The sequence below is a fragment of the Halichoerus grypus genome, chromosome 8 (genome assembly GCF_964656455.1).
Source record: "Halichoerus grypus chromosome 8, mHalGry1.hap1.1, whole genome shotgun sequence".
NCBI classification, from domain to species: Eukaryota; Metazoa; Chordata; class Mammalia; order Carnivora; family Phocidae; genus Halichoerus; species Halichoerus grypus.
In genome coordinates, this window is record NC_135719.1 from 138778090 (window position 1) to 138805124 (window position 27035).

The 27035-nt window shown below is 45.4% G+C and overlaps 1 protein-coding gene across 11 annotated transcripts in view; it reads right to left on the reverse strand.

The window, feature by feature from the left end:
• Positions 1 to 27035, reverse strand: part of TTC7B (tetratricopeptide repeat domain 7B) — a 247390-nt gene that overhangs the window by 68161 nt on the left and 152194 nt on the right. For all 11 annotated transcript variants that reach the window (XM_036064449.2, XM_036064446.2, XM_036064452.2 and 8 more), the window contains 2 exons: positions 23410 to 23482; positions 20585 to 20745 (listed from right to left, as the gene is read on the reverse strand). In XM_036064449.2, coding sequence (XP_035920342.1) covers positions 20585 to 20745; positions 23410 to 23482 — 234 coding nt within the window. The remainder of the gene's footprint in view (positions 1 to 20584; positions 20746 to 23409; positions 23483 to 27035) is intronic.

The window sequence follows — 27035 nt, forward strand, 5'->3', positions numbered from 1 at the left end:
CACAGCGAGTGAGGGAACACAAGCAGGGGGAGTGGGAGAGGGAGAAGCAGGCTTCCCGCCGAGCAGAGAGCCTGACATGGGGCTCGATCCCAGGACCCTGGGATCATGACCTGAGCCGAAGGCAGACGCTTAACGACTGAGCCACCCAGGTGCCCCATGTCCTCAGTTTTAATCTGTATGAATCTAGTGCTCTCAATTCTTCCTAAATTCTAAACCCAGCTACAACCCCACCTCCTCAAACAATACCATGCTTACGTCTCTGTCTACTCTACTCTCTATCACATTAGCTGGTATTTGCTGTTAATGATAATACAGAGAAGAAAGAAATGGGGGAAGCTCCTGTCTATTAAAGACCTTCTCTGTGCCAGGCTCTGTGTTGGGCACTTCACAAACACAACCAAGGTGATCTTTGTAATAACCCTTCTTGGTGTGTGGTATTTATCCCCCTTCCATAAAAGAACATCAACCCCTCATTTCCACAGTGCCTAGGATTGCACTCTGTGGCCACATTGGCTCATTGACTAGTTTCTCTACAAACCACAGAAGACTAAGAAATGTATTTCCAGTAACAAGAGAATTCCTCAACCATGCATGATGTAATGGCCTCATTTGAAGGCATTTTGGAGGAAGAAAGTCTCTTTTTTCTCAGTGGGAGAGGGAAAGGGGGTGGTCCGAATGCATCACTGCCCAAGCTCTGCAATGGTTTAGTACCACCCCCTCCCTCCAAATGGAACACAAGATGCCCAAGGGGCTGCTGGGGGCTCTTGGAGGGTTCAGGGTTGCAGCCTCCCTGAGCATGGGTCTGCGGACAGGGATGTAGCCTCTGATCTACAAGCAGGTGGGATAAAGGGTGAGGCCAAATGTGAGAACAGGGCTCGACATCTGCTCAAGAACATTTCAAGAAGTGGAAGTTCCCTGAGGGGTTTCTTAGGAGCCAGGTGCCAACTCTTGCTGTCGTCTTCACCAGTCCAGAAAGTGATGGGAGCCTTTTTCCACCAGAATCTCCCACCAAACTTGGGTCAACTGGGAGATGTGTTACAAAGGGTCACCTTTTAGCATTTGGAAGAGACCTATTCAGACGCCAGAGACCCTCCTGGGTCTGGCTGCCAAGCAATTTTGGCCAAGGGAGACCCCACCTAGGACCGTGGTGATGTTCTCCGGAAGGCACGCTGAGCTCTTCTGGCTTAGCCAAGCTTGGAGCTTGCCCGCCCCGGGGAGGGGTGAGGCTGTGGGGAAGGCTGCCCTGCGTGCGGTGGGGGTGTGGCTCCACCTGTCCAGTTGTCCCTTAACCGCACCCAAACTACAGAACGCCAGAGCTCGTCTCTAAGCCTCAACTTGGGGGAATGGTTGCATGCAAGGCTTCTTGGCTGGAAAAAGAACTTCTAATTAACATGAAATAACAGCCTTCAAACACTTGACTCAGGATGTGGAGTTGAAAAGGTGTGGGCTGAATTTAAGAGAACCAGACAGGAAGAACAATAGTAGAAGTGCTGAGCACAAATGATGGGAAAGGCACCTGGAAGTGAAGCAGGAGGAACAGCATGAGAGAGACAAGCAGAGAGAAGGAGCCAGAAAACACGGGCAGGGCAGCAAAAGCAAAGCCTGGCCGCTGCTGTTGGGTACGTCCCAGACGATGGGCAGAACGCCCTGACATGCCGAACCCTGGTTTTCCCTTGGACGCACAAATACAAGCAGGAGAAGAGGAACCGCCTCCGACAGACTGCTCCTTCTCACCACGTCCCCAGTCCTCGGCTTGGCTACGGGCAGAGAACAATCCCGAAAACAGGACAAGTGCTGTTTATCATCATATTTGCCGAACCCTGCTCACACATTTCAAGACTGTTCGAAAACATCTGGCTCGGTGTATGCTGCATTAACACAGAAATGAAGAGAATGCAAACAATGCCTGGCATTGGTTTGCTGCAGCGGATGGCCAAAGATATTAGAGATTCAACCTACTGAGGAAACCCTGAGGACAAAATGAGAAGTCATGAAAAAGGGGGCACCTGGGTGGCTCAGTCGGTGAAGCGTCTGCCTTCGGCTCAGGTCCTGATCTCAGGGTCCTGGGATCGAGCCCTGCATCGGGCTCCCAGCTCAGCAGGGGGTCTGCTTCTCCCTCTCCCGCTGCCCCTCCCCGCCGCTCCTGCTCTCTCTCTCTCTCAAATAAATAAATAAAATCTTAAAAAAAAAAAAAAAAAAGCCATGAAAAAGCCTGGGACAAACCAACATCAACTACATTCCTGCATGTGGAACTGCCAACCTGGCAGAGCAAAAGGAAGGGACCACGGGCTGAGATGTCTGCCGGCCACATTAGCCGAGTCCCACTGTGAATTAAGTAAGGTGCTTCTCTTGGTAAGAAGTCACATGCTGGGAAAGTGGTCTATTCCTACCCCCTACATCTGGCTAATTACAACAATTTCAGTTCAGAGACTCACTGAAACTTACAGGAAATTAATGAAGAAGAGAAGCAGCTTGCTGATAGGCGAATCTGACTATGTTTACTGATAGCCCAAATCTAGCATCTCACACAATGCTGTTCCTGACCTGACTCCTGCCCAAATGCTTAGCTTCGGTCTGCTCACTGCCATCGTGTACATCTCTCATTCTAGCCATGATCGACTTCCTCCATGTCACTCTCCTTCATGACCCTGGGCCTTTGCACATGCTATTATTCTTTCTGTCTGGAGTGCCTTTTCCATCCATTTCTGCTTTTTTAGCATCTACTCATCTTTCAGGTCAAAGAGCTCCTCCTCCCCCCCACCCCCCACCTCAGTAAAGCCAACCTTAGGTACTAGGAGCTAAAGCTCCCAAATGGAAATGCAATTCCAGAAAATACGAAAATACGAGAGCTCTCAACTGCAGAATAATAAGCAACAGGCCAGGAAACTTCTGCTTTCAAGACAAGCAAAATAAGAACAAGAGCTGCTGCCAGATACGTTAAATATTTACCCGCTGATTCTTACACCAACCGTGCAGGTTAGGTTGAGAGTAATTTGCCCGAGTTCACACTGCCAGTCACGGGTAGACCAGAACTGCAAATCCAGATCCACTGAACAACAAACACAGGAGAGTGACCTAAAATATTCTAACCGCACTCCTGACATTAATGAGGATAGACAGCATTTTCTAATCCATTGCCAAATACTTAAGACCCTATGATGTGCAAAGACCTGTGTTACTGTGTGGGTTAAAAGTAGGTATAAAATATAGTCCCTTGCCCTCAAAGAACTTAGAGTCCAAGCAGAAGAAAAGACCTGGTCATGAACATGAGGCAGGATTCCCGGTTTAGGGACAGATTATGGCCCTGGAACCCGAGTGGGGCCACAGGAAGATGGGGGTTGCGCTTCTGGGGGATTGTTCCTAGGATACACCATATGTGCTTCTTCAAAAAACGATCCCATTGACCTGTGCCTTTTGTGACTTGCTTCTTTCACCCCAAAGTCTGGTGCGTGTAAAATTCTAGTCATTTGAAGGACTCAGTTAATCAAGGTTTTACTTTCCATTAAACCCAAGAGAAATGATATTTTACCCTATTTTTGGAATTTCTTACGACTCCCAAGATACCTCTTGAAATAACAGCTGCATTTGGCTTGGTGTACAATTTAGAAAGAAGGTCCACGCCCTGGGGCATGTGGCATTGTGACTTGTCCTCGGCACCTTAGGGAATGTCTCAAAGTGGCATTTTATCAAGGCCAGGTTTAATGTCTGATGATCATCCCCAGAAAGACTTTCCTGACCCCCTGGAAACTGCCCTAACCACTAGACCCTCACCTCTAGAGTAACACTCCAGTTGAACTTTATCCTGCCGGACCCCAGAGGCCACTCCTTGAGCTCACTGTAGACCCTCACATCTCCCCGCTGAGCTCATGGTGCTGCATCTACCTCCCGGAAGTCCTCTCCTCAGGGCCCCTCCCATGCCCAACTGTGACAACCCCATCATCTGACATCTTCCATGACCCCCAGCCTCAGGCAGAAAGCTATTTCCTTCCTCACCTCATAGGTATAAAATGTTTTTTATAATCTGTTAAAATGCTGTATTTGTATAGTTGACCACCTATATGTCAATGTACCTGATAATGAATTCAAAATTGTTCATCCTTTTGACAATCATTTTATTATTTATTTTTTATTTTTTAAAAGATTTTATTTATTCATGTGAGACAGAGATACAGAGAGAGAGAGAGAGAAAGCATAAGCAGGGGGAGAGGGAGAGGCAGACTCCCCTCTGAGCTGGGAGCCTGACATGGGGCTCAATCCGAGGACCCTGGGATCATGACCTGAGCCGAAGGCAGACGTTTAACCATCTGAGCCACCCAGGCGCCCCTTGTCAATCATTTTAAAAGTGCCTACTATGCCCCTGAGGCTACTAAGGGGAATCAGACATGGTATCTTCCCTCATGGTCTAGTGTTTTGTACACATGATATGTGATGAACGGACATATGGACAAAATTCCGGTAGCAGCACAAAAAGGAGGAGACTCTGCCTGGGGGTCATGGAAGACCCCAGAGAAGAAGTGGGACCCTCACGGGGGGCCGGGGGGGGCACTGGGGAGGCGCCTTTCAGGCAGGCAGATGGACATCTCAAGCGTAGGCAGGGAGGTGTGAGCGTCCACAATATGCTCAGGAGTGGTGTCTGGAATCTGGGATATAAGACTGGGGCCTGAGATAAAGGTAAAAGGGCCTTTCTTTCATCCTTCTTCTTCTTCTTCTTTTTTTTTTTTCAGAGAGGGCAGTGGGGAGAGGCAGAGGGAGAAGGAGAAAGAGAGAATCTTAAGCAGGCTCCACACCCAGCATGGAGCCCGACATGGAGCTCAATCTCACGACCCTGAGATCATGACCTGAGCCAAAATCAAGAGTCAGACGCTTAGGCCACTGAGCCACCCAGGCACCCCAAGGGTAGATATTTCTAAATTCTGAAATTTAATATGCTTTACAAAGCTTTCTGGTGAAGAACTCTCAATGACAGTAAATGAGAAAAGTTTAGAGAAATACTAAATTAATGATTTATCTGGCAGTATAAAAAAAATGCGCTCATTAAGTGCATCAAGGAGGAAACATGCATATTAATACACAAAACCCACACTAATTAGCCGATCTGTAAATGCTGTATTCAAGGCGGCTGATTCAGAATGAAAATCACGGGAACCTTGAACATTTGGTATTTTGTGCTGGCCTGTGTTTGAACGCTCTTGGGCTCAGCATGCTCTTTGTTTATCTGCTGAATGTAGGCAGGGATGCAAAACAGCTGTGAAGAAAAGCACGTGGTATCTGCCCAAGTGAGGCAATGGCCGTGGGGGCCTTGAATACCATCCCCATCTCTCACTTCCAGGGAGCCTGACTCAGGAGCTGAGGTGGGTCTGGCTGCCAAACACCTGAAAGAAAGTGTGAATCTGTCACCAGGTCAAAGAAACAGGTCGGGCAGAGGGGGCCGGGGGGTGCAGGTATGTTGAAAGGAAATTGTGAATTGAGAAGATGGTTGGCAGCCACAGATCAGAACGGTAAGAGAAATCAAAAGAGATGTGCCAAAAGCATGTGATGACGAGGGGAAGACAGATGGAAATTTGAAGCCAGATGAGTCAGCTGGGAACAAAGTCTCAAAGGATCCAGAAGCAAGCAGCCCGTTGCTGGTCAGGCAGAGGAAATGTTACCAAATAAATCGAACCAACCCCTCAGAGCCGAATGAGGGGTTTCTTCCGGGTTCCAGTGTGGCTTTCAAGAAGGAAATCTAACCCAATGTTATTGTCACCAACATTTCTGATGGCCTACTGTGTGCTGGTCTTGGAGCCTCTCCTGGCTGGTCTTCAAAGCAATCCAATCCCAGATGGTGGTGTTCTTGGCAAAAAAGCAGCCTCTGATCCTGGGCTGAGTCACTGTTGCTGAAAATCCAGACTGCGCCTGGCATGTGAGCCGCTGGGGCTGACACAGCTCAGCAGGGCCCCCTTCCCACCAGAGGGGACAATGATGATGCTGGGTTTACGGCTATGCCAGCCCCAGAGCCGCGCCCTCAAACCGTGCTGAGAGTTCTCTGACTATCGCTGGAAGGCAGGGGCAAGAAGGAACCGGTTCACGTGACTGCTCCCACTTGACCTCTAATGCCGCTTGGGGACTCACTAATGGGGAGTGTTCAATAAACGTCACCTCGATCTACTCAACTGTTATGCAGGAAACAGACAATTTCCTTGACCATTTGGCTTACCTCACTGCTGTATTGACACACTGTTCATTGGCTCATTAGAAAAAAAATATAGATTTTTCCAATTAATCCAAAGCTGGACAAGGCCTTGAGCGGTCCCTATAATGCTTCACTACTCAAGAGTGTGGTCCGGGACCGGCAGCCTCAGTGAGCCCTGGGAGCTTGTGAGAAATGCAGACTAGCCACCCACTCTAGATCTAGTATGCCTGAATCTTCATGTAACACGACTCCCACACGATTTGTGTGCAAATTTAAGTTCAGGAGCCCCCACTCTGGTTCATAACTCTCCATCCTAACCTTCAATGGGCTGATTTTTTAAAAGACCTCCAAAGGAAAGAGTTCCCATAGGCCCCCCCACCTTAGGAAATTCTACCTGTGTTTATTTCACTCCAGTAAGAATTTTGGGAGTATTTTACGCTTAAATTCAGTGGGAATTCTGATCAACCACTTCCATTAAGCCCACAAATGAAGGGGGCCCCTACCCAAGATCTTGAACGGAATGTTTCCATTCCTTCTGGAGGGATTCCCGGGATGGCTTTCTGATGGCTGCATTAGAACCCCGTCCAAGTCCTCCCTAAGAGTCTCTCCACGGAGGGTCGGTGTACCAACCCAGGGGGCACATTCACATTGTCACCCATGTACAGGGCACCCCGAGTCTGCAGAGCACTGAGCGGTCATCCACTGCCATTGGGAGTCCTCTTCGGGATGGAGAACTCAAATGTCTTCCACAACCAGGCAAGTAAATAGGAGCTGGGCTCAAGATGTCAGGGAGTGTTTGGAGTCGTGCCTGCCTACCCAAGAGGTAATCAAATCCAAACATTTTTAAAATGTGCGCTGACCTAACGGGACTCTGCGAGCGAATGTCAACGCACAGTCTGCCGGACAGAAACCCCTAGTTTATAAGCTTTTCAGGAGTCAAATCTGAATACCTGGTTGTCTTTACAAAACCCCAAGGCACACGCTGACTCATCATTGGTTTGCTAACACAAGCACCAAAGGGGGAGGTTAGAAGAACATGGCTCTTCTCTAGGGATCAAGCCCTGTCCAGGAACTGACCCCCACGGCTTACCCGCAAACTCCTGTCTGGGAGTTTTTAACCACTGAGGAAGTTCTAAAAATCTGACCGCTTTTAAGGTCCTGAGTTGCTCAAGAAGGAGATGCTGCCTAACTCGCCGGCCCACGTGGGAGGCCATTTGGCATTTCCCCACACCGGCCTCGCTGTCACCTGTCGTCCCGGCCCAGGCTCCCAGGTCTGCTGGGTCCTGGGGAGATGAACACCACACTTATTTAACAAACTCAAGTGTCAGGAGCAGGAGTCTCGCTCTCCAGAACTTTGCAGCCCCTCACCCCCGACGGGGCCGTCTGTGAGGATTTAGCTGCACCTCCCGGTATCCTAATCCGGCCTCCTCTTTATGACAGGCAGGAACTCCTGTTAGATCCCCTATCAGTTACATTTCACTTCTCATTTCAGTCGAAGTGTCAACAATCTGGAATACTCCCCCATCCTTCTAGCGGTATTTTTAGAACAAACAACTGACATATTTAGCTAAAATAAGTCACCTCAAGAAACCCCAGTTTGGCTCATTTTTTGCTCCCGGTTGGGCTATTAAGCTCAAGTCGGACTAGTGACCGGAACCAGCACCCCAAGCTGGAAATGACACGGACAGGGTGAACGAAAAACACCCCTGGAATCACACTGCCCGTGTCTTTGTCAAAGACCTCCTCCAGTGTCTGAGTTTGGCATTGTTTTTGAAGGGAGCCCTTTCACCTGGTGCCATCCACAAAGCAGCAGAGAGCGGACATGGACGGTCCAGACTACTTCTTGAGCGCTGTCTCCCTGGGGGGTGTGAGGGGCCGAGGACTACCTGCCCTCTGTTCGCTAAGTAAGCTGGTGAGCAAGTGCATTTGGCACCATAGCCAGCTAGTAAGTAAATGTGTGAACAGGAAATATTTGAAAGTAAGTCTTCCCATTAAACTCTCTGGCTTGAAAAAAAAAACAATCTATTCTCTCTGAACCACAAAGCTCTTGGTCATTTCCAAAATGGGGGCGGGAGTGAGCCAGAAGCTTGAAACAAAACAATCTATTCTCTCTGAACCACAAAGCCCTTGGTCATTTCCAAAGTGGGGGAGGGAGTGAGCCAGAAGCAACGCTACTGACCTGCCCCTCCCCAAAGGCCATCCCTCTGGAGCATTTCCGTCTTTATTTCTGATGTAGCTCCTCCCATGGCCCCGATTTCCCCATATTCCCAAGTCTGAGGATGGGAGCTCAAGTGAAGAAAGGAGACACTTGGGTCTATTTCAGTGGATGATGGCAGATGCCAAAAGAATGGGAATCCTCTGATCACCTGGGCCTAGAAAGGAAGGAGCCCAAAGCCAGATGTGACAAAGACAGAGGAATCCAGGAGGCTCTGTAGGATCGAAATGGCACCCTCCACTCAAAGTCAGGATGGGAGCCAGAAAAGAGGAAACCAGGCAGGGTGCTGGGAAACTGAACCAACTCTCTGGGACCAGAGGTGGACAATGCATCTCTCTGGGATCGGATGCCAAAGGGGCCCTCGAGTCCTTGCGCCAGTGCTGCTGTGAATCCTGGCCTATTTTACATTTCCCACATTCTCTGGCTTGACGTCCTGCGTGTTCTCGTTGAGAACAGCATGAAGGGTTTGGTTTGGTTTTGCTTGGCTTTGTTTCAGCAGTGTGAAGGAGACCAAAAGCAGGACCCTTGTCCCTGGGGGCTGGAGCTTTCACAGGGGGCCCTGCTCTCCAGGATGCAGGTGGCAGGGGCCACGGTGGCCATCTTTGTTTCCTCTGAGGCACTCGGTGCATTCCAGAGTAACTCTTCACGTGTCACTGTGAGTGGTATGAAGGCGGGGACACCGCTCTCGTCGTCCTTGGCAGAAAGTGGGGGCTCTCTGACCTTTCACTAGGGGGTGTTCAAAGGACATTGAATCAGATCATCTGTAGTGGGGTTATTGATTCCAACCAGCTGTTTCTGGCTCAGGGTTCCCATGAGAATACTCATGGGATAAATGTGGACATTGTCTTCCTTACCTTCTTTCAGGTGTTTTTGTTTTGTTTTGTTTTTAAACAAATAGTAAATAGTTAAACTTTCATGACCTTAAAATGCAAAAAGACCATTATGAATGCACGGACATTGAACTGTATTTGGACCGTTGGATGTGTTTTGCACAGTTGGCTGGGTAACTCACAGGTACTTTCCATGACCCATATGCAGTAAGCAGAAATCATTATTTTATATAGCAAACTTGGCAGATTAAGACCAAAATGGACCATAGAAGAAACACAGACACATGCTTAGTTAGCTATGAACTAAGGCTCCCAGACTACTCAGCAGGGTCATTACTTTCAACCATTCATTGCACAAACATGTATTAATGTTTGCAGCATGCCAACCACTGGGGGTAGGTGCTGGGGATCCAGAGGTTTCAGGAAACACCTTGTATGAAGTCTGAAGATGATACTCCATACGTTGAATTGTTGAATGAGATACTCAGAAGAACTTGAGATCTTGTAAAGAAAAGCACCAAAACAAATAAACCTGCATGCCACCAGTGGGGATAGATGGCTTTGGTGTGGCTGCCCTAGCCTGGCCTCTCCCAGCTGCTGGGCCTCCTGAGGAGCTCTGTCCCCTGGCTGGTGGGAGAGTGGCATGTCCTGCTTTCTCTCCAGCATACTCTGAAATAACCAGGAAAAGGGGAACTCTCTGGAAAGGAAGCAGGAGACTCCCATGAGGACTTTAGACTGGCCGCATGCATGTGGACTTGGGGAGCAGAGCTTGGGCCAGCACAACTCTCAATCTGAGGACAAGGCCATCCCTAGTCCTGGAGAAGAAAGGGTCTTCTCATAAACAATTTGGGCTTCAAATACATTTCTCTCCCATTTCTTCTTTTCCAGTTTTTCTTCTACACTTGCCTCATAAACCCAATTTTTCAGTTTCTAAGCCATTTCTTGTTGCCTTTTTGGTATTTTGTCTCTCTTAACAAGCATCTACATTCCCTGAAGGCAACACCAGAGACCCAGAACCTCACAGAAAGATAACATAAATGGGCCGGCGCAGGGGGAGGCTGCTTCCCTGCTTCAGCCAGCCCCTCCCAGAAGAGTGGTGGCTTCAGGACCCAGAGCCAGAGAATCCCAGAGCAGAAGGGCCCCCAGGTATCTCATCTCAACCTCCCAAGAACGCTGGAAACCCTCCCATCACTATACATGTCGAAAGGGAGAGGATGGAAAGCTGATTTTTTAAAAAAACTGTAGTAAAATACACATAACATAAAATTTCCCATTTTAACATGAACAGTTCAGTGGCATTAAGTACTTTCACCCTGCTGAGCCACCACCAAGACCATCCGTCTCCAGAACGTTCTTCCTCTTGCAAAACTGGAGCTCCAAACCCATTAAATGATAACTCCTCATTCTCCCCTTCCCCCAGCCCCTGGCAACCCCTGTTCTACTTTCTGTCTCTGGGATTTTGACTGCTCTTGGAGCCTCATATAAGAGTAACCACACAGTATTTGTCTTTTTGTGACTGGCTTATTTCACGTAGCTTAATGTCCTCAAGGTTCATCCATGTGGTAGCTTGTATCAGAATCTCCTTCCTGTTTAAGGCTGAATAATATTCCATTGTACATATATATCACATCTTGTGTATCCATTCCCTCATCAGTGGGCACGTGGGGTGCTCCTACCCTCTTAGCTATTATGAATAATGCCGCTGTGAACATGGGTGTGTGAGATCTGTTTGAGTTCCTGCTTTCAATTCTTTTGAGTACTTACCCAGATGTGGAATTGCTGGGTCATATGGTAATTCTATTTTTAATTTTTTGAGGAACTGTCATACCATTTTCCACAGTGACTGTACCATTTTATATTCCCACCAGCAGAACACAAAGGTTCCAGTTTCTCTACATCCTCGCCAACACTTGTGACTTTCTGTCCTCTGTGTGTGTGTGTTAATAACAACCATCCGAAGAGGTATGAAGTGATATCTCACTGGGGCTTTGATTTGCATTTTCCTAATGATTAGTGATGCTAAGAAATATTTCCATGTGCTTATTGGCCAGCTGAGTATCTACTTTGGAGAAAAGTTCCTTTGCCCACCTTTTGTTTGAGTGGTTTTTTTGTTGTGGAAAGTTGATTTTAAAGAAGCTACTGCACTTACTGAATTTGCTCCACTTTGATCCACGGTGTCTTTGAGGCTGCTACCCACCCTCCTTTGCCCAAAGATCCTCCTCTCCAACTTGTATCAGGGAGGTTGGCATCCCTGGGTTGGTAGCCTTGCACTCATCCCTCCCAGACATCCTTCAGGTATCCACGGATTACTTCTCTTGAGTTAATGAGAACAAACTTGCTTTGTGGCCCAACTTTCTATCACGTGCAAATTTAATGGCCATGTCCGTGACTCCATCACTCAGCTTAGGCCTAACGATAGCCCGTAGCACCAGGCCTCTCAGTAATCACTATGTCAAAACATTACTCAGTATCATATTTCAACTTAAACTGAGTGTAAGAAAGAGTGAGAAAGAGGCAGTCTTACTTGCCAAGCAATGATTTTTTTTAAAACCAGATATATGCTCCACTTGAGTAAAGAATGATCCTAACCATGTTTTCCAGTTTATTGATAAGATTGACAGGGGAGATAGCATAAAAATCCTTTTCATGTGGATTGCTAGCTCTAAGAAAGCATAAACTGTCTTTCTCTTATTCGTGGCAGCATTCCTGATACCTAGCACTGCACGGCATGTGGAATGTGGCAGGAACTCAGTGCTTCGAAAGCAGTGGTTAAGAGCACAGATGTTGAGGCCAGACCACCTGCATTCAAATCATGACTCCGCCACTGACAAGGTGGGTAATTTTGGACAAACTAGTTTACCTTTCTGTGCCTCAAGTTCCTCATCTGTAAAATGGGGATGATGATATTATCTACCGTGGTTCTCATGATGATTAAATTAGTTTAAAATGTGTTAATTGCTGGGGCGCCTGGGTGGCTCAGTCAGTTAAGCATCTAACTCTTGATCTCAGCTCAGGTCTTGATTTCAGAGTCATGAGTTCAAGCCCCGAATTGGGGCCAGCGTGGAACCCACTTAAAAAAAAATGTGTTAAGTGCTGACAAGAGTTGCCTATACCAAGGTGGTATATAAATGCTAGTGGTTATTACTGCTAAACGAGTGGATGAATAAATGTTATATATGTTCACTTCTTTCCATAGTTCCCGTTGGCGTAAAAAGAAATGTGATCACGTGACAGGATCTGCATGACAGGATCTGCTCTCACACGTACGAGAGTAGAAGATCATACACAGAAGTGTTTAGAGGAGATGGTGGTCTTCTGGCCAGGTGACCGAAGCTTGTTTCAGTATCTCCTCATGTATCAAAGTTAGGGGTCAGAAAACATATCTAAAAGAGTTGTCGAAACACCTCAATGATGCCACTTGGATTTGTATCTTTGAGAGGCTCCAAAAATTACTTCCTTGTGCTTCATGTAACATTTGATGGTATAAATAAGAAAGAGTAAAATTCAAATCAATTAAAAATCTGTAATTAGCAAAGTTGTGCAACCACAATTTGTCTCAGGGCAAGAGACTAAACCCAGCGGTTGCTGCCCTTCGCGGCCTCTGTAAGGCTTCCTGAATTAGAATAAAACATTCTAGTCATACTACTGTTCTCAGATGCCACCGTACATATGATACTCTCTGATATATTTTCCCAAGACAAAAAGCAAAAATTGTCTGCTCTCATCCTAATATTTTATCTAAAAATGAATCCCCATGGCAGAAACACAAAGTCTACGAGGGGCTGATCAAAGCACTGGCTGACAGACTGCCCCACTGTCCTCGGGATAGACAACTGTTCCAAACATCACCTGGCACCTACTTCTACCTTCTTGGGCCAATGAGGAAAACACCAAGTAAAATGTAGTCATCAACTTGGAAATTTGAGGAAAGCTGTATTTCAAAAGAAGAAATATCAAGGCTCCTCTACCAAGTACAGCAGAGAGTGAATCTACCTGAATTTACGAACACTCTTGAATATAAAAATGTGTTGTTAGATTTTATTTTGGGGAAAACTTGCAATGCATTAAAGACATTTAATACATCGTCAGCAAGTGATTTCTCACTCCTTTGTTTAGGTATTTAACGGTTAAAGGGTTTTTACAAAAATAATTTTTCAACAGAAAAAGAAGGCAGTTCAGGAGGAACAAAATAAGACACGACACATAGAGAAACTGCAGACATAAACCCAACCATACCACTACTTACATTAAATGTGAAGGGACTAAACACTTAAGACAAAAGGCAGGACTTATCAGACTAAATAAAAAAATAAGACCTGGGTGGCTCAGTCGGTTAAGTGTCTGACTCTTGATCTCAGCTCAGGTCTTGATCTCAGGGGTCGTGAGTTCAAGCCCTGTGTTGGGCTCCACGCTGGGCGTAGAGCCTACTTTAAAAAAAAAAAAAAAGCAAGACCCAACTCTATGCTATCTGTTAAGAGAAGGAGGATTTGAAGAAATAACGGCTGAGAATTTTCTAGAAATGATAAACAGTACAAACAATACCGATCCACAGTTTACGATAGCCCAATGACCCTGACCGAGCAGGAGCCACTCTGAGCTGTTTCACGGTAAGAACGTATAGCGCCCGCAACTACGTCAATTGGAAGCAGCCAGGGAGAAAAGACAGATGACATTAAAATGATCCAAAATTAAACAAACAGTTGACTTCTCAACAACTACAAGAGGAGTAAGATCATTCGTGCTATGAGAAAATGAGAGCTTAGAATTATATATCCAGTTGGAAAAGCTCTTCTGAGAGTAAAGCCAATATATTTTCAGACACAAACTGAGAAATTGTGCCAGCAACAGACCCTCACTAAAATTTCTAGGATAATCACTAAACAACAACCAAAACAGAACATTCCTTTTCCAAATCAGTAAGAAAAAAACACGTAACAAAAACATAATTAACCTAAAAGAAGGTAGGAAGAGAGAGGACAGCCTATGAAAGAAAGGGCAGGACAAAGAGAAAGCACCGAAGAAGTAGGAGATACCAAAACAAATGTACCAGTATTTACAGTAAGTGGAAATGAACTAAATGTTCCAGATAAGACTGTCAGTCTGAGTTAAAAAAAAAAAAATCAGCTGTATATAATGAGCACAAGAGTGAATCTAAAACATAAGAATATAAAAAGTTCAAGGTAGGAGAATGAAGACAGAGACTCCAAGCATACATGCGCAAACACGTGCACACACACACTCCATGTGTGTATCTGCATATGGACACACAAATGTAGGTAAGTGTTGTGGATGCGTGTGGATGGCATCTAAACTAGATTCTGAGGCAAAATGAATTATGTAACTTATTACATAATGATACAGGGTTGAATCTACCAGGAAGACATAGCAATTCTAAATTTATATGCACCTAAGAGCACAGCTTTAAACTATATAAAGCAAACATTGCTATGACTATGTGGTGAAATAGGACAATCTACCATCCAGTGGTAGATCTCAACATATCTCAGCTCAGTAATTGACCAATTAAGCAAACAAAAACCATCAGTATGAATAAAGAAGATCTGAATAGCAGAACTAACAGCTTAATCTAATAAGATGTATAAAAATGTACCCCCAGATGCAGAAAGCATTCTTCTCAAGCACACATGGAGGATTTATAAGATGTGACCACATGCTGGGCCATAAAACAAGTCTCAACACATTTCAAGTTCATATAGATGGCAGTCTCTCCGAGCACAATTCAATGAAGTTGTTAAAAGCCCGTTAACAAAAGATAAGTGGAAAAAACCCATATATTTGACAATTAGAAAACACAGTTCTAAAATAACTAAGGAGTCAAAGAAGAAGAATGGAAATTTAAAATGATTTAGAACGAAATGATAAAAATTTCAGATATTGAAATTGTGGTCTACAACTAAAGCGGCACTTGGCAGGGAATTATGTCTTAAATGTTTATGTCAGAAAATAAGACAAAAAATTAATGAACTAAGCACCTACTTGAGAGATTAAGAAGGAAAACCAGGTAAAACAGAATGAACTCAAAGAAAATAGAAGAAAGGAAATGTTAGAAATAAGAACAGAAATTCATGAAAGAGAAAGTAAATATATAGTTGAGATCATAAAAAAGCTGGTTCTTTGAAAAGATCAATGTAACAGACAAATTTCTGGCAAGACTGTTCAAGAAAATCAAAAAGAAGGCACATTAAGCAATATTAGGAATGAAAAAGACTTAACCGCAGGTGCTGTATGACAATAAACAGATAATTAAAAAACATGAACAGCTCCATGCCAATAAAATTTAACATTTAAATGAAATGGACAAACACTTAAGATATATACATATATATATTTTAGCTTCTATGTTATACATAGCTTAATAAAAGAAACAGCAGAAAACCTAAATATCCTATAATCATTTTTGTAAAAGCATAAGAAGTCTTTCCATAGAAAAAAGACTAGTGCCAGACGGTTTTACAGGCAAATTCTACCGAAACTTATTATTCTAGAAACAGATAATTCCAATCTTACACAAACGATTCTAAACACATAAAAAAGAACTATTCCAACTCATTTTATGAGGCTGGCCCAATCTTGATGCCAAAACCTGACAAGTATACAATGAGAAAGGAAAATTGCAAGCTATTTCACACATGAACAAATATAAATGTTCCTAAAAAATTAGTAAACTGAATCCACTAAAAAAAGCTAATATGTCATCATCAAGTTGGGCTTATTCCAGGAATGCAAGGTTAATTTAACATTTAAAAGTATCAATTAATATAACACTCACAGGTTAAAGGAGCAAAACCATACAATTATCTCAATAAATATAGAAAAAGCATTTGATAAAATTCAGTATCAATTCATGATTTAAAAAGATCAACTCTTAGCAAACCAGGAAGAAGGAAATTTCCTTAACTTCTTAAATAGTATCTATAAACAAACTTGTAACAAACATAATTCTTAATGGTAAAATACTGAAAGAATTTTATTGAACTATATTGAAGGTCCTACCTAGTCCAGTAAGGCCAATTTTAAAAAGTTGAAGGATTAGAGATAAAGAAATTAAATTTTAATTTCAGATAAAAGTCATTGTATAGAAAGTCCAAAGTAATCTATATATAAATTGTTAGAATTAACACGAGTTTAGCTGAGTTGTTGGGTCAAGAATGTACAAAAATCAGCTGCCTTTCTATACACTAGTAACAAGTAGATAGTAAATTTGATAAAGAAAAAAAGACTGTATACATATAGTGTATACAAATGGAAATTTTTTCAGGTAACTAGGAATAAATCTAGTAAAAAATGGGCGAAATATTTATAAGAAAAATTGTAAAACTTCATTAAAAAGTATTTTTTAAAGACCTAAATAATTAGATATAATGGCCCTGGATTAGAAGACCCACTGTCACAAATACAGAATTCTCCCCAAGCTGAGCTATTAGATTAAATGTCATTCCAATAGATTTTTTTGTTGTTGTTGAACTTGACAAACTTGATTCAAAAATTTATATGCAAACTCAAAGGCCTGAAATAGCCACAACACTCTTGAAGAGCAAGATACAGGGAGGGACCTACCTCACATATAATAAAGTTGTAGGGATGCAATTACACATAGATGGCACACTGACTGAAAGAACCAAGTAGAAAGGTCAGAAATCGTCCCCCTCCAACCCCCCGACCCCCCACCCACATATGGGCATCTGATTTAAGACAAAAGTAGCACAAGGAGCAACAGGGAAGGGATCTTTCCAGTACACGATGCTGGGACAATGGGGTATCCACGTGGGGGAACACTACACTGAATCCTTCCCACCATACAGACATCAAACAATCATTTCCAGATGGACCCTTAGATTTAAGTGTGAAAGGTAACACAAAAGAGCTCTTAGAATATAACTTAAGAGACTGTCTTCGTGACCCCGGAGAAGGGAAGGGAAGGTTTCTTAAACTAGATGCAGAAAGTACAATCCATGAAGGAAATGGTTGATAAATGCAACTACTTTAAAAATAAGAACTTCTGTTCATCAGAAAACAAGTCACAGATGAGGAGATGATTTTTGCAACACATGTAACCAACAAAGGGCCTTGTAACCATAATATATAAAGAAATTTTACAAGTTGGCATGAAAAAGTCAACCCAATTAGCAAAGAGGAAAGACTTCTCCCTGTGCTTCACAGAACAGAAAAGCTGAATGGCCAATATACAGAGACAAAGGTGTTCAACCTCATCATGCCACTTAAACTCAGAACGTGACACCATTAACCAGCAACCACGAGGCCAAAAATAAGTCTGAAACACGGGGGCGGGGGTGGGGTGTTGGTGCGTGCAAGCCCACGGGCTCTCGGGCACTGCCGCTGGGAGTGCAAAGTGGCACAGCCCCTTTGGAAAACAGTTTGGAATTATTTGGTAAAACTGAAGACGCACATATCCTATGGCCCAACAATCTCACTCCCAGGTGATACCCAGAGAAGTACGTGCACCTGTATGCCAGGAGACCCATACGGGAATATCTACAGCAGCTCTGCTCCTAACAGCTGAAAACTGCAAACAAACTGCATATCCATTTCCAACAGCCTGGAAAAATACACCATGGTATATTTATATAATAAAATACTATGTATCAGTGTAAAGGAATACATTGCTGCTGCGTGCAATAAGGATGAACCTCCGGAACACCGAACCTCCGGAACGTAGTAATGTTCAGCGACGAAAGCAAGCAGCGTAAGGACATATTCAGTACAATTCCATTAAAAATTTTTAAATACGCAAAACTAGAAATTTTTATTATTTGGGAGTGCGAACATATATGGTATAGAAACACAAGGGAATGCCCCGCCTAGAATTCAGGATGCGGTTAACATCCGGAGATGTTAGAGAGGTAAGGGGATAGGATAGATGGGCACAGAGGAAATTCATAGGCAATATTTATCTTCTATTTCTTAAACTAAGAAGTGGGTGTATGTGTTAGTCTTATTATTATTTTAAATATATTTAATAAGTATCCTCTGGCTTTTGCTCAGTATCTAGTAACAACAATTTTAAAGGATTCTAAAATATCGTATTTGAGAACACTGGAGAAGTACTAGTCATCCTGATAATATGAGTTCCTACCAACTACTGAGTGATTACCATTACAAATGCCTTAAATGCACTAGCTTAGACAGCTCAATGTCCTTGGAGGGGCGGCCGGTCTCTCAAGTATTACCCTCACTGTCACCAGGAAATGATAAAAGTTGGTGTTTAAGTACCTTGAGGGAGCCTAACAGGGACCAACGGGTCTATGATTCTCGGCCTCAGGCTAAGAGGCCAGCTAAATCAATTCTCCGTTCAACAGTTGAACTATCCAACGGTTAAACAGGCCTCAGCCCGACTGCGGCAAGGGCCCGCCCCTCCATCTGGCAGGTATGGAGGAAACATCAGCCACGTCCTCAATCTGCGTCTGGCTGATGGGACGCAAGAAACGTGAGGTGCTCCTAGGCTTCCGAGAGTCTACGGTTCTGCGGGAGACAAGCCTGTCACAAACAAACACATACTACTGCTCAGCATTCGGGACAGGTGCCCACATCATCTTGTTTAGGTTGGTGTTGAAATGTTTTACCCCGGGTTTGGAAAGAAACCACGGGATCCAACAACTACATCTGGCCCCAACTTTTAATAAAGTATTCTTGGGAAGAAGTTTCCCATCACATAGGAAGAAATACAAATATTTAAAAAGCAAACAAGTCATCGGCTGCTCTCAGACCTGCTGCCATATGCTTTGCTTTTTTGAGCTTACGGCTTAACATTAAAATAACAGGCTCGCATTCCTCAAATATCTCTACTGCTGTTCCTTACTTATTCTACTTGAAAAGACTGTCAGCTGCTGTCACTTGGAAACATTACCATATTAGCCACCACTGCTTACTGCTCACTGCGTGGCGTGGCTATTAGTTTAATAAGCCCTCCTCTCGGATGACACCCCGGGCTGTCTACATGGGAGACACATGCCGGAGTCTGACGTCTAATGAAGGTGTTAGGGGTGGGAGGCAGGGAATGCTGCTTTATAAATATTGATGAGAGACACGGAATTCAGTTGCATCAGGTACTTTACTGATGGGTAAAGGACCGGGCCCTCTGTAAAGTGCTCTGACCGCTTGAAGATTCCATGGGCTCACCAGCTTTGGATGAACCCAGTACACTCGTGTGTAACAGAGCAAGTGAGCCTGAGCCAAGTAAAACATGCAGCAAAGCTCTTCAATGCACTCGGCACAAATAGCTGAACCGATAAAAGAAATCTCTAGTCAGAGGTTTCCTGGATGATAATGAGAATTTTCTCGATGGGGAGAAGAGAAGTGCCCTTTTCACTTGAAGACAAAGAAATGTTTGTAATGGAAATGGGTGAACCAATTTTCTAAGGAGAGCTGCTGAAACGCACTGATTAAAAACAGTGAGGTGATGAGGCAGAGAAATAAAGCCAAAGGCGCTGATTTCCCCAAGTGAAGAGAGCTGCTCCGAGCCCCCGCCCACATTCCACCCCCCCCCGCCCCCCCCCCCCCGCGCCGCCCCCGCGCCACCGCGGACCCTGCCACTTAGACAATTAGAAGCTGTCAGCCTGCACAGTGTTTACTGTTTCTGGCCGCTGTGTCCTGGTTACCAGGCTACTCCACTGTGAATAAATGGGAACCGAGGCGCCCACACGACAATGTCCTTCTCCCAAAGCCTCCCTGACAGGCCTGGATTCAGGGATTTGGAGGAATGTTGGGAAGATAAGCTGTCATGCCTGTGGCAGCTTATAAGGGCAATTCTTAGGTTAGGTACAGAGATGAGATAAGCTGTCATGCCTGTGGCAGTTTATAAGGGCAATTCTTAGGTTAGGTACAGAGATGAAGTGATTTATTTAAGGAGTTCTAGTTCCTAGAGAACAAACCAAGGCACAAAGAGGTTAGGTACCTTGGTGGAAGTCGCCTAAAATAGGAAGATGTTTTTCTTCAAATTGACTTTAAGACAACTCATTTAAAAACATCTGTCGTCTCCCTCTGACCAATAATTTCTGTCAAATCACACTTTGATATGCAGGTATATTTTTTTTCTAATGTACATTTAAAAATGTAAAACTAATCTAATCTAAAATCTAATCTAAAACTAATCTAAAATCCATCTATAGCGTGCACCAAGGGTACACACTGGGAAAGACTCGATAAGGTATTTTTAACTTAATAAGGGTGACCTGACAGGCTATGTTTGTTTCCAAATATCATGCAAAAACAAGAATAAGGGAAGTTTGTACTATTTATCCTCAGGATATCTGTGAAGGACTTAAAGTAGATAGAATGAAGGAAGGGGGGGGAGTAAAAGTGAGTAACTTTCTGAGTAGGAGCACTTACATAAAATTCTCCGGATATTCACTGAGGGCCATGTCAATGATATTCAGAGCATCGTGGTAATGCTTTTGTGCAGACAGTAAGAGGGCAAGGAGGTGCAGGGAGTTGGCGTCATCACCTTGAAGTTGAAGAGCTTGGCGGACGTACCCCAGAGCCTCTGGGATCTGGTTTAAAACAAAATCAAAAAGAATTTTAAAGCGCGCGTGCGTGTGTGTGCGCGCGCGCACGTACACACAAAAGAAGCTACCACTTCAATAACTGATTCTCTGTAAATATCAAAAGTCATTTCACCCTGTGCCACATTCAGATCCTAATCTTTGTGATAGCCCCAGGATATTAACCACAGACATGCAAACAGATGTCCTCTCCAAGCGATAGTGTGACTCGGGGAGCGATGCAAGGCTCTGTTTCTCTCTGTAAGACTGCCAATACCAAATCTTTTGTTTCTCCCTAAAACACAATTTCTCTTTTCCACAAAACTGATGCACTCTTGATTGTGCCCAATTTCCACTCTCAATGGAGACACATGCAAGTTGCCAGAGGTTCTTAGTGGAATTAAACTGCCTTAGCTGAACTGTTCTCATTTTTTAAGGTATTACCGAACTAAAGTACAGAATAAGTTACAAAACCTTAAACAGAGCTTTCCAAATGATCAGACACCTGTGAGTCTCTCCGAAGTTCCTTCGTCCCGGACACTCCATTAGACATCAAAGGAAATATGCAAACAAACAAACAAAACCCCGCACCTTTCCAAACTACAACCCAAAATAATGCCGTCCAAGAAACAAATTGCAACGCTACATACAAAGCAGATGTATCCAAATTCAAACAGGACCACAGACAACCTTAACCTTTAAAATGCAAGAGCTGTTCAAGACTTTCTTCAAAATCATCCAGGCACCAGGGTTGATAAAATGCATACATAATGGATATCTGAACACCCGAGATTCCATGCAGGTTTAACAGTGACCAGGGAGAATTAGAACCTGACCCTGGATTTCGAAATAGAGCTCGGAGGATTCTTACACAACCAGCCCAGGGATTCCTTCCTGTCCCCAACCCCCAAATCCAGTCCCCACGTTGGATCTCTTTTCAGCTCTCCGGCCTCTTCTCAGCCCTCAGTAACCTCACTCTGTTAGGAAGAAGCCACGACTTCCCAAACCTATTCGTTGTCCTCTCTGAAATCCTATTTTTGACGGATTTAAGTTCTAACTGCTGGTTACAGAGGCTTTCGGCCACTGAGCCACAGCATCAGGGGGGTCACGGCCGGGAGAGGGCTCATCCAGCCCAGCCCTTCCTTTATAGGGAGGAAGCCGAGTCCCCGGGGGGTGATAAGGCTTGAACATTTCCATCTAGCTACTGAGTGACTGGGACAAGAGTGGCGCTAGATCTTCTGATTCCCCTCCTGTCCTCTTCTGCTCAAATGGCATTGGCTCTAAAGGCAAGAGGGCCACGGCCCCGGGCCCCTGCCCAGCAGGGACACAGTCCCACAGAGTGTGGGCCTTACGCTGTGGGCCCACAAAGATGGCAGCTGCACCCATAAGGCCCCATCCACTTATCCTCTCCTCGGGGCAAACCACCCACTGTGAACGAACGGCACTCAGCCTGTTACAAGGAGGGTGGAAAGGCAGGTATACTCATGGTGTTGATTTGCAGGGGTGGCCAGCCCTCCTTAAGGGCTAGCTGACTTGAAGGAGTTCCAAGCTAGTTCCTTCACTGAACGAGCATTACCGAATGCCTAACACATGTCGGGCAGTGTTCCAGCTGCCGGGGTAAAGCGATGAGGATGACGGACAAGGACCCCTGCCCTCATGGAACCTAAAGTCTAGGGAGGAAGACAGATCCTGAAGAGGAGAGCTGAGCAGGAGGAAGAAGGGCAGGCCGCTGCAGGAAGGAGGCTTCGAGCAGAAGGTGAGAGAAGCTCCCGGGGAGGGGGAGCAGCGCAGAGCTGTTGCAGCAACAGCCCCCCATTGGTCCAGCTGTGAGCCCCACCACGCCAGGCCACAGGGCCTGTACAGAGGATGCATCTTGGTCTCCTCAGGCCCCGGGTCACCACCGGAAGCCACTCCTCCACGCCATTCACAGGCCTGCGGGGAGTCAGAGACGTGCCTACAGCCCGGATCTGCCCGGGGAACGGCATGTCTGGGGGGCTGATCTTTGCTTCACCTCCGGTCAGCACTCAGGACCGTGCTGGGGTTACCACCAGGGTCTTGCACCTGCTGGGCAGGCAGGCATGCGGCCAGAACCTCCGAGCAGCTGGGAGGGGACGAGAATGGCAAAGGCAGCTTCTGGAAGCTGCCATTGGGAAGATGGCAGGCCAGCAGTGCTTGCCTCTCCAGCAAGGAGAACGCTGCTGAGTCCCGTATTTGGAGGAGAGATGGTCTCTATCTTCTACATGTTATAAAGGAAGCGGGTACCTCTCGCCCCCGCCTGCTGGCATCTTCCTTATGACAACCGGGGGCTCATTCCCCACCGTGCAGCTCAGCACTGGGCCTGCCAGCAAGGGACAAAGGCTCTCTGGGGACTCCTGGGCTCCGGGCATATGCCATGTGCTGCATCCCGTGCTGCCCTCTGAACCCTCCAGATCTGTGGATTTAATCTCCCAAAGCAGAACCTGGGACACCTGTGTCTTCCCAGCAGGGGCTCAAACTGACCAAAACACCGGTGGCCGTGCTGGGAGGAGTCAGCATGCCCTCAGAAGAGACCCCGGCTCCAGGTGCGTCTCAGGTGAATGAGAGAAGACAAGCTACTGCCTCACAAGGAGGTGCTGAAGGAACTGCATGGAGACGGAGCGTGCACCAAGTCTAGGGAACATGAGAGAAACTGACCTGTCTGGAGATGGCAAGCTGCAGAGCCAGGTAGAAAGCTGCTTGGTGATCTGTAGGTGACAGGCTGTGGGCCCTGAAAAAGTATTGGCGGCCATTAGTACACGGGAGAGGCCATTTTACCTTTCCTAGTCAACGAGTATTCACATTTGCAGTTTTACACCAAAGCCACATATTTGACTACGTAATGTCTCATTTAAACTCTTCTCTTTGGTCCACTAACAGGGATAACGCATGTTCCCTCTTACGACTGTGCGCAGGTATGAACCAGGAGCATGCTCTGTGTCTTCTCTGGCATCTGAAATGGCAGCCCATGATCCTGGGCTCTGAGGAGGAGCCCGAGGTGAAGAATCCACAGGCGCCTCCCCCTGGGCTAAGCAGGAGAGGCCCACGTGTCATGCTGGGACACGGGGAGGTTCCGAGTGTCCTTGGCAAGGCGATGGCTGCTTTGGTTAAGTTTTGGCTTGGCCTTAACGTTACTTCATCCAAATTTCTGGATTTCAGAGAAACCATATGAAAATCAAAGACCTGGCTTTGCTCATAAAATGAGGTTTTGGTTTTTGATGAACCATGGGAAGAAAAGAAGGGTTCTCGTTCAGTCTTTTGAAGCTTTTACTAAGTTCCATGCAGTTTACTAACGTCGTCTGTGTAACTGGGACATGCAGGGCTCTGCGGCCGGACGCTAGGCTTGTTTTTATTAACTGGCCTCAGACAGTGGATGGGGAGAGGCTGCGCTGGCCTCCTACTTGATGGCAAACATAGTCACTCCTGCTTTTATGTGGAAGTCAACTGTATTTCACCAAGAGTAACTCAAAATGTGACTATGTGCGGGACATAATTCTGTCTAAACATCGGGGAGGAAGAGAAAAACGAACTTTTGCTTTCTTTAAAAGGCACTTTGGGGCAGACTAATTACAAATGGGGGGGCAGACGGTAAACATAAACCCTTCATGCTCTTCTGTCAACACTCGGTGATTAAAGGAGGATCTTCTACCTGCAGAAAACAAATTCGAGATAACAAAGGAAGCCAAATCATTATGGGTTCAACTGCCTCAAACATGCCAACGATGGTTTTCTGTAGTAATAAGGCCTTTTACTGAAACCGTCCGTCCTGCTGTGGAGAAAAAGGCTCAAAAGTCTTCCAGGTATTTGGCATCCAGAAAATACGCCAAGTCCAACAATTAGGGCCTTGTTTAGGCAAATGTGGTAGCTCCAGGGTGGGCGTGGGGAAAAGCGTGGTGGTGGTGGTGGTGGGGGGGGGAGGGTCTGTCCTTTTGTTAATCTGAAGAGCAAAGCCCCTAAACTCCCATTCCTGGGGAGTCTTCAGTAGTGACCTTGCCTCAGGACACAGCCTTAGTTTAAGAGGTGGCAACTGAGTAGTTGCCTGTGTTGCCCTTTTAAATGTCTTATTCCTACCAGAGGTCTGCTCTGTGGGCTCCGGTTTTTATGATTTTACAAGTATTGGTTTTCCATGAATTTGTACTTCAAAGAATTTTTTTTTCGTCGGTGTTTATAAAAAGTGAGATTGGAATGTCATGGTTTCTGTCTCTCCCAATTACTCAGGGAAAATGAATACAAAATTAATTATGAAGAGACTCTGAATTATTTAGCATTATTTATCTTACCTTCTTTCACAATTGATAAAGCCAGGTTTCTACAACCCTCAAAAAAAAAAAAAAATTCCTCAGAGCTATAATTTTCTCAGCCCAGTTTAGAGTTGTCATAAATGAAGTTAAGTCAAATCATGGCTGCTTCTGCCCGACACCAACCAAGGGAGAAGCCAGCAATGGCCTGGCGAGTTCAGGGAGCGGGTGAAGATAGTCCTGACCAAAGGCCCCACCCTGGCCTCATCAAATAACGATTAACTGCTAGCCACAGCACTGACTGTGACAGGAACAAACCAGAAGTGATAGAAATCTCAGCATTTCTGGGGTAGGTCAGGACAAACTGTGAAGAACTGCCAACTGGACTAATAATGGATACCCAACTGTCAAGTTTCTAAGGAGACACAACTTAAACGTACACATTTGAAAACTTTCACTTCAATAATTTGGCTAATGAATTAAACTGACCACTTTAGCCTATGAGAGCAACAAAGAGATAAGGAGAATGCCCAAGAAAGCAAGAAAAAGTGCACAGTGATGAGCTCATGTAGACTCCAGAGAACTTGCTTCACTCAGGCAGAACTGCTTCAGCAGCCATGCTTCCCGTGGCAAAGCCATGGCCCCAGAAAACCCGCTCAGCAGAAATCAGCAAGCTGATGCAGGCAAGAGGAAGGGCATTAGTGATCTTGAAAACTGCAAGCCTGCTGGACTCTGCACATGGATTTTTTTTTTTTTTTTTAATGTAGGCTCCACACCCAGCACGGAGCCCCACGTGGGACTTGAACTCATGACCCTGGGATCAAGACCTGAGCTGAGATCAAGAGTTGGACCTTTAACCAACTGAGGCACCTAGATGCCCCTCTGCACATGGATTTGAAGCAGCCTCATAAATCCCATTCCCACACAGTGAGCAGCTGGTGAGGCTGCTAAGAGAAACCCAGAGACCCAAAAATGTCACCACAGGGACACTCACAGAGCACTTCCCTTGTCAAAGCACCTCCATACCCATTAAGTCAATTTCTCTTCCATAAGGAAAGGAAGAAATATTAGACTGCTGACCCACTGATGTTGCCCATCTATCCATCCACCTACTCATCTATCCATCCATCTACCCAAGTCACCCCTCCATCCATCTAACCATCTGTCCACTCATCCATCATCCATCTATCTACCCTAGTCACCTATCCATCCGTCTGCCCATCCATCCATCTATTCATCCATCCACTCATCCATCCATCTGCCCTAGTCACCCAACCATCCATCTATCCATCTACTCATCCACCTATCCATCCACTCATCCATTCATCTATCCATCCATCCATCCACTCATCCACCTATCTATCCACTCATCCATCCATCCACTTACCCATCTATCCACTCATCCACACCTCTTTATCCACTCATGCAACCATCCATCCATCCATCCATCCACCCAACCACCTATCCATCCATCCACCACTCATCCATCCATCCACCCTAGTCACCCATCCATCCATCTATCCATCTACTCATCCATCTATCCATCCACTCATCCATTCATCTATCCATCCACTCATCCATTCATCTATCCATCCATCCATCCACTCATCCACCTATCCATCCACTCATCCACCTATCCATCCACTCATCCATCCGTCCACTTACTCATCTATCCACTCATCCACACCTCTTTATCCACTCATCCATTCATCCATCCATCCATGTATCCATCCACTTACCCATCTATCCACTCATCCACACCTCTTTATCCACTCATGCAACCATCCATCCATCCACCCAACCACCCAACCACCTATCCATCCATCCACCACTCATCCATCCATCCACCCTAGTCACCCATCCATCCATCTATCCATCTACTCATCCATCTATCCATCCACTCATCCACTCATCTATCCATCCACTCATCCATTCATCTATCCATCCATCCATCCACTCATCCACTCATCCACCTATACATCCACTCATCTACCTATCCATCCATTCATCCATCCGTCCACTTACTCATCTATCCACTCATCCACA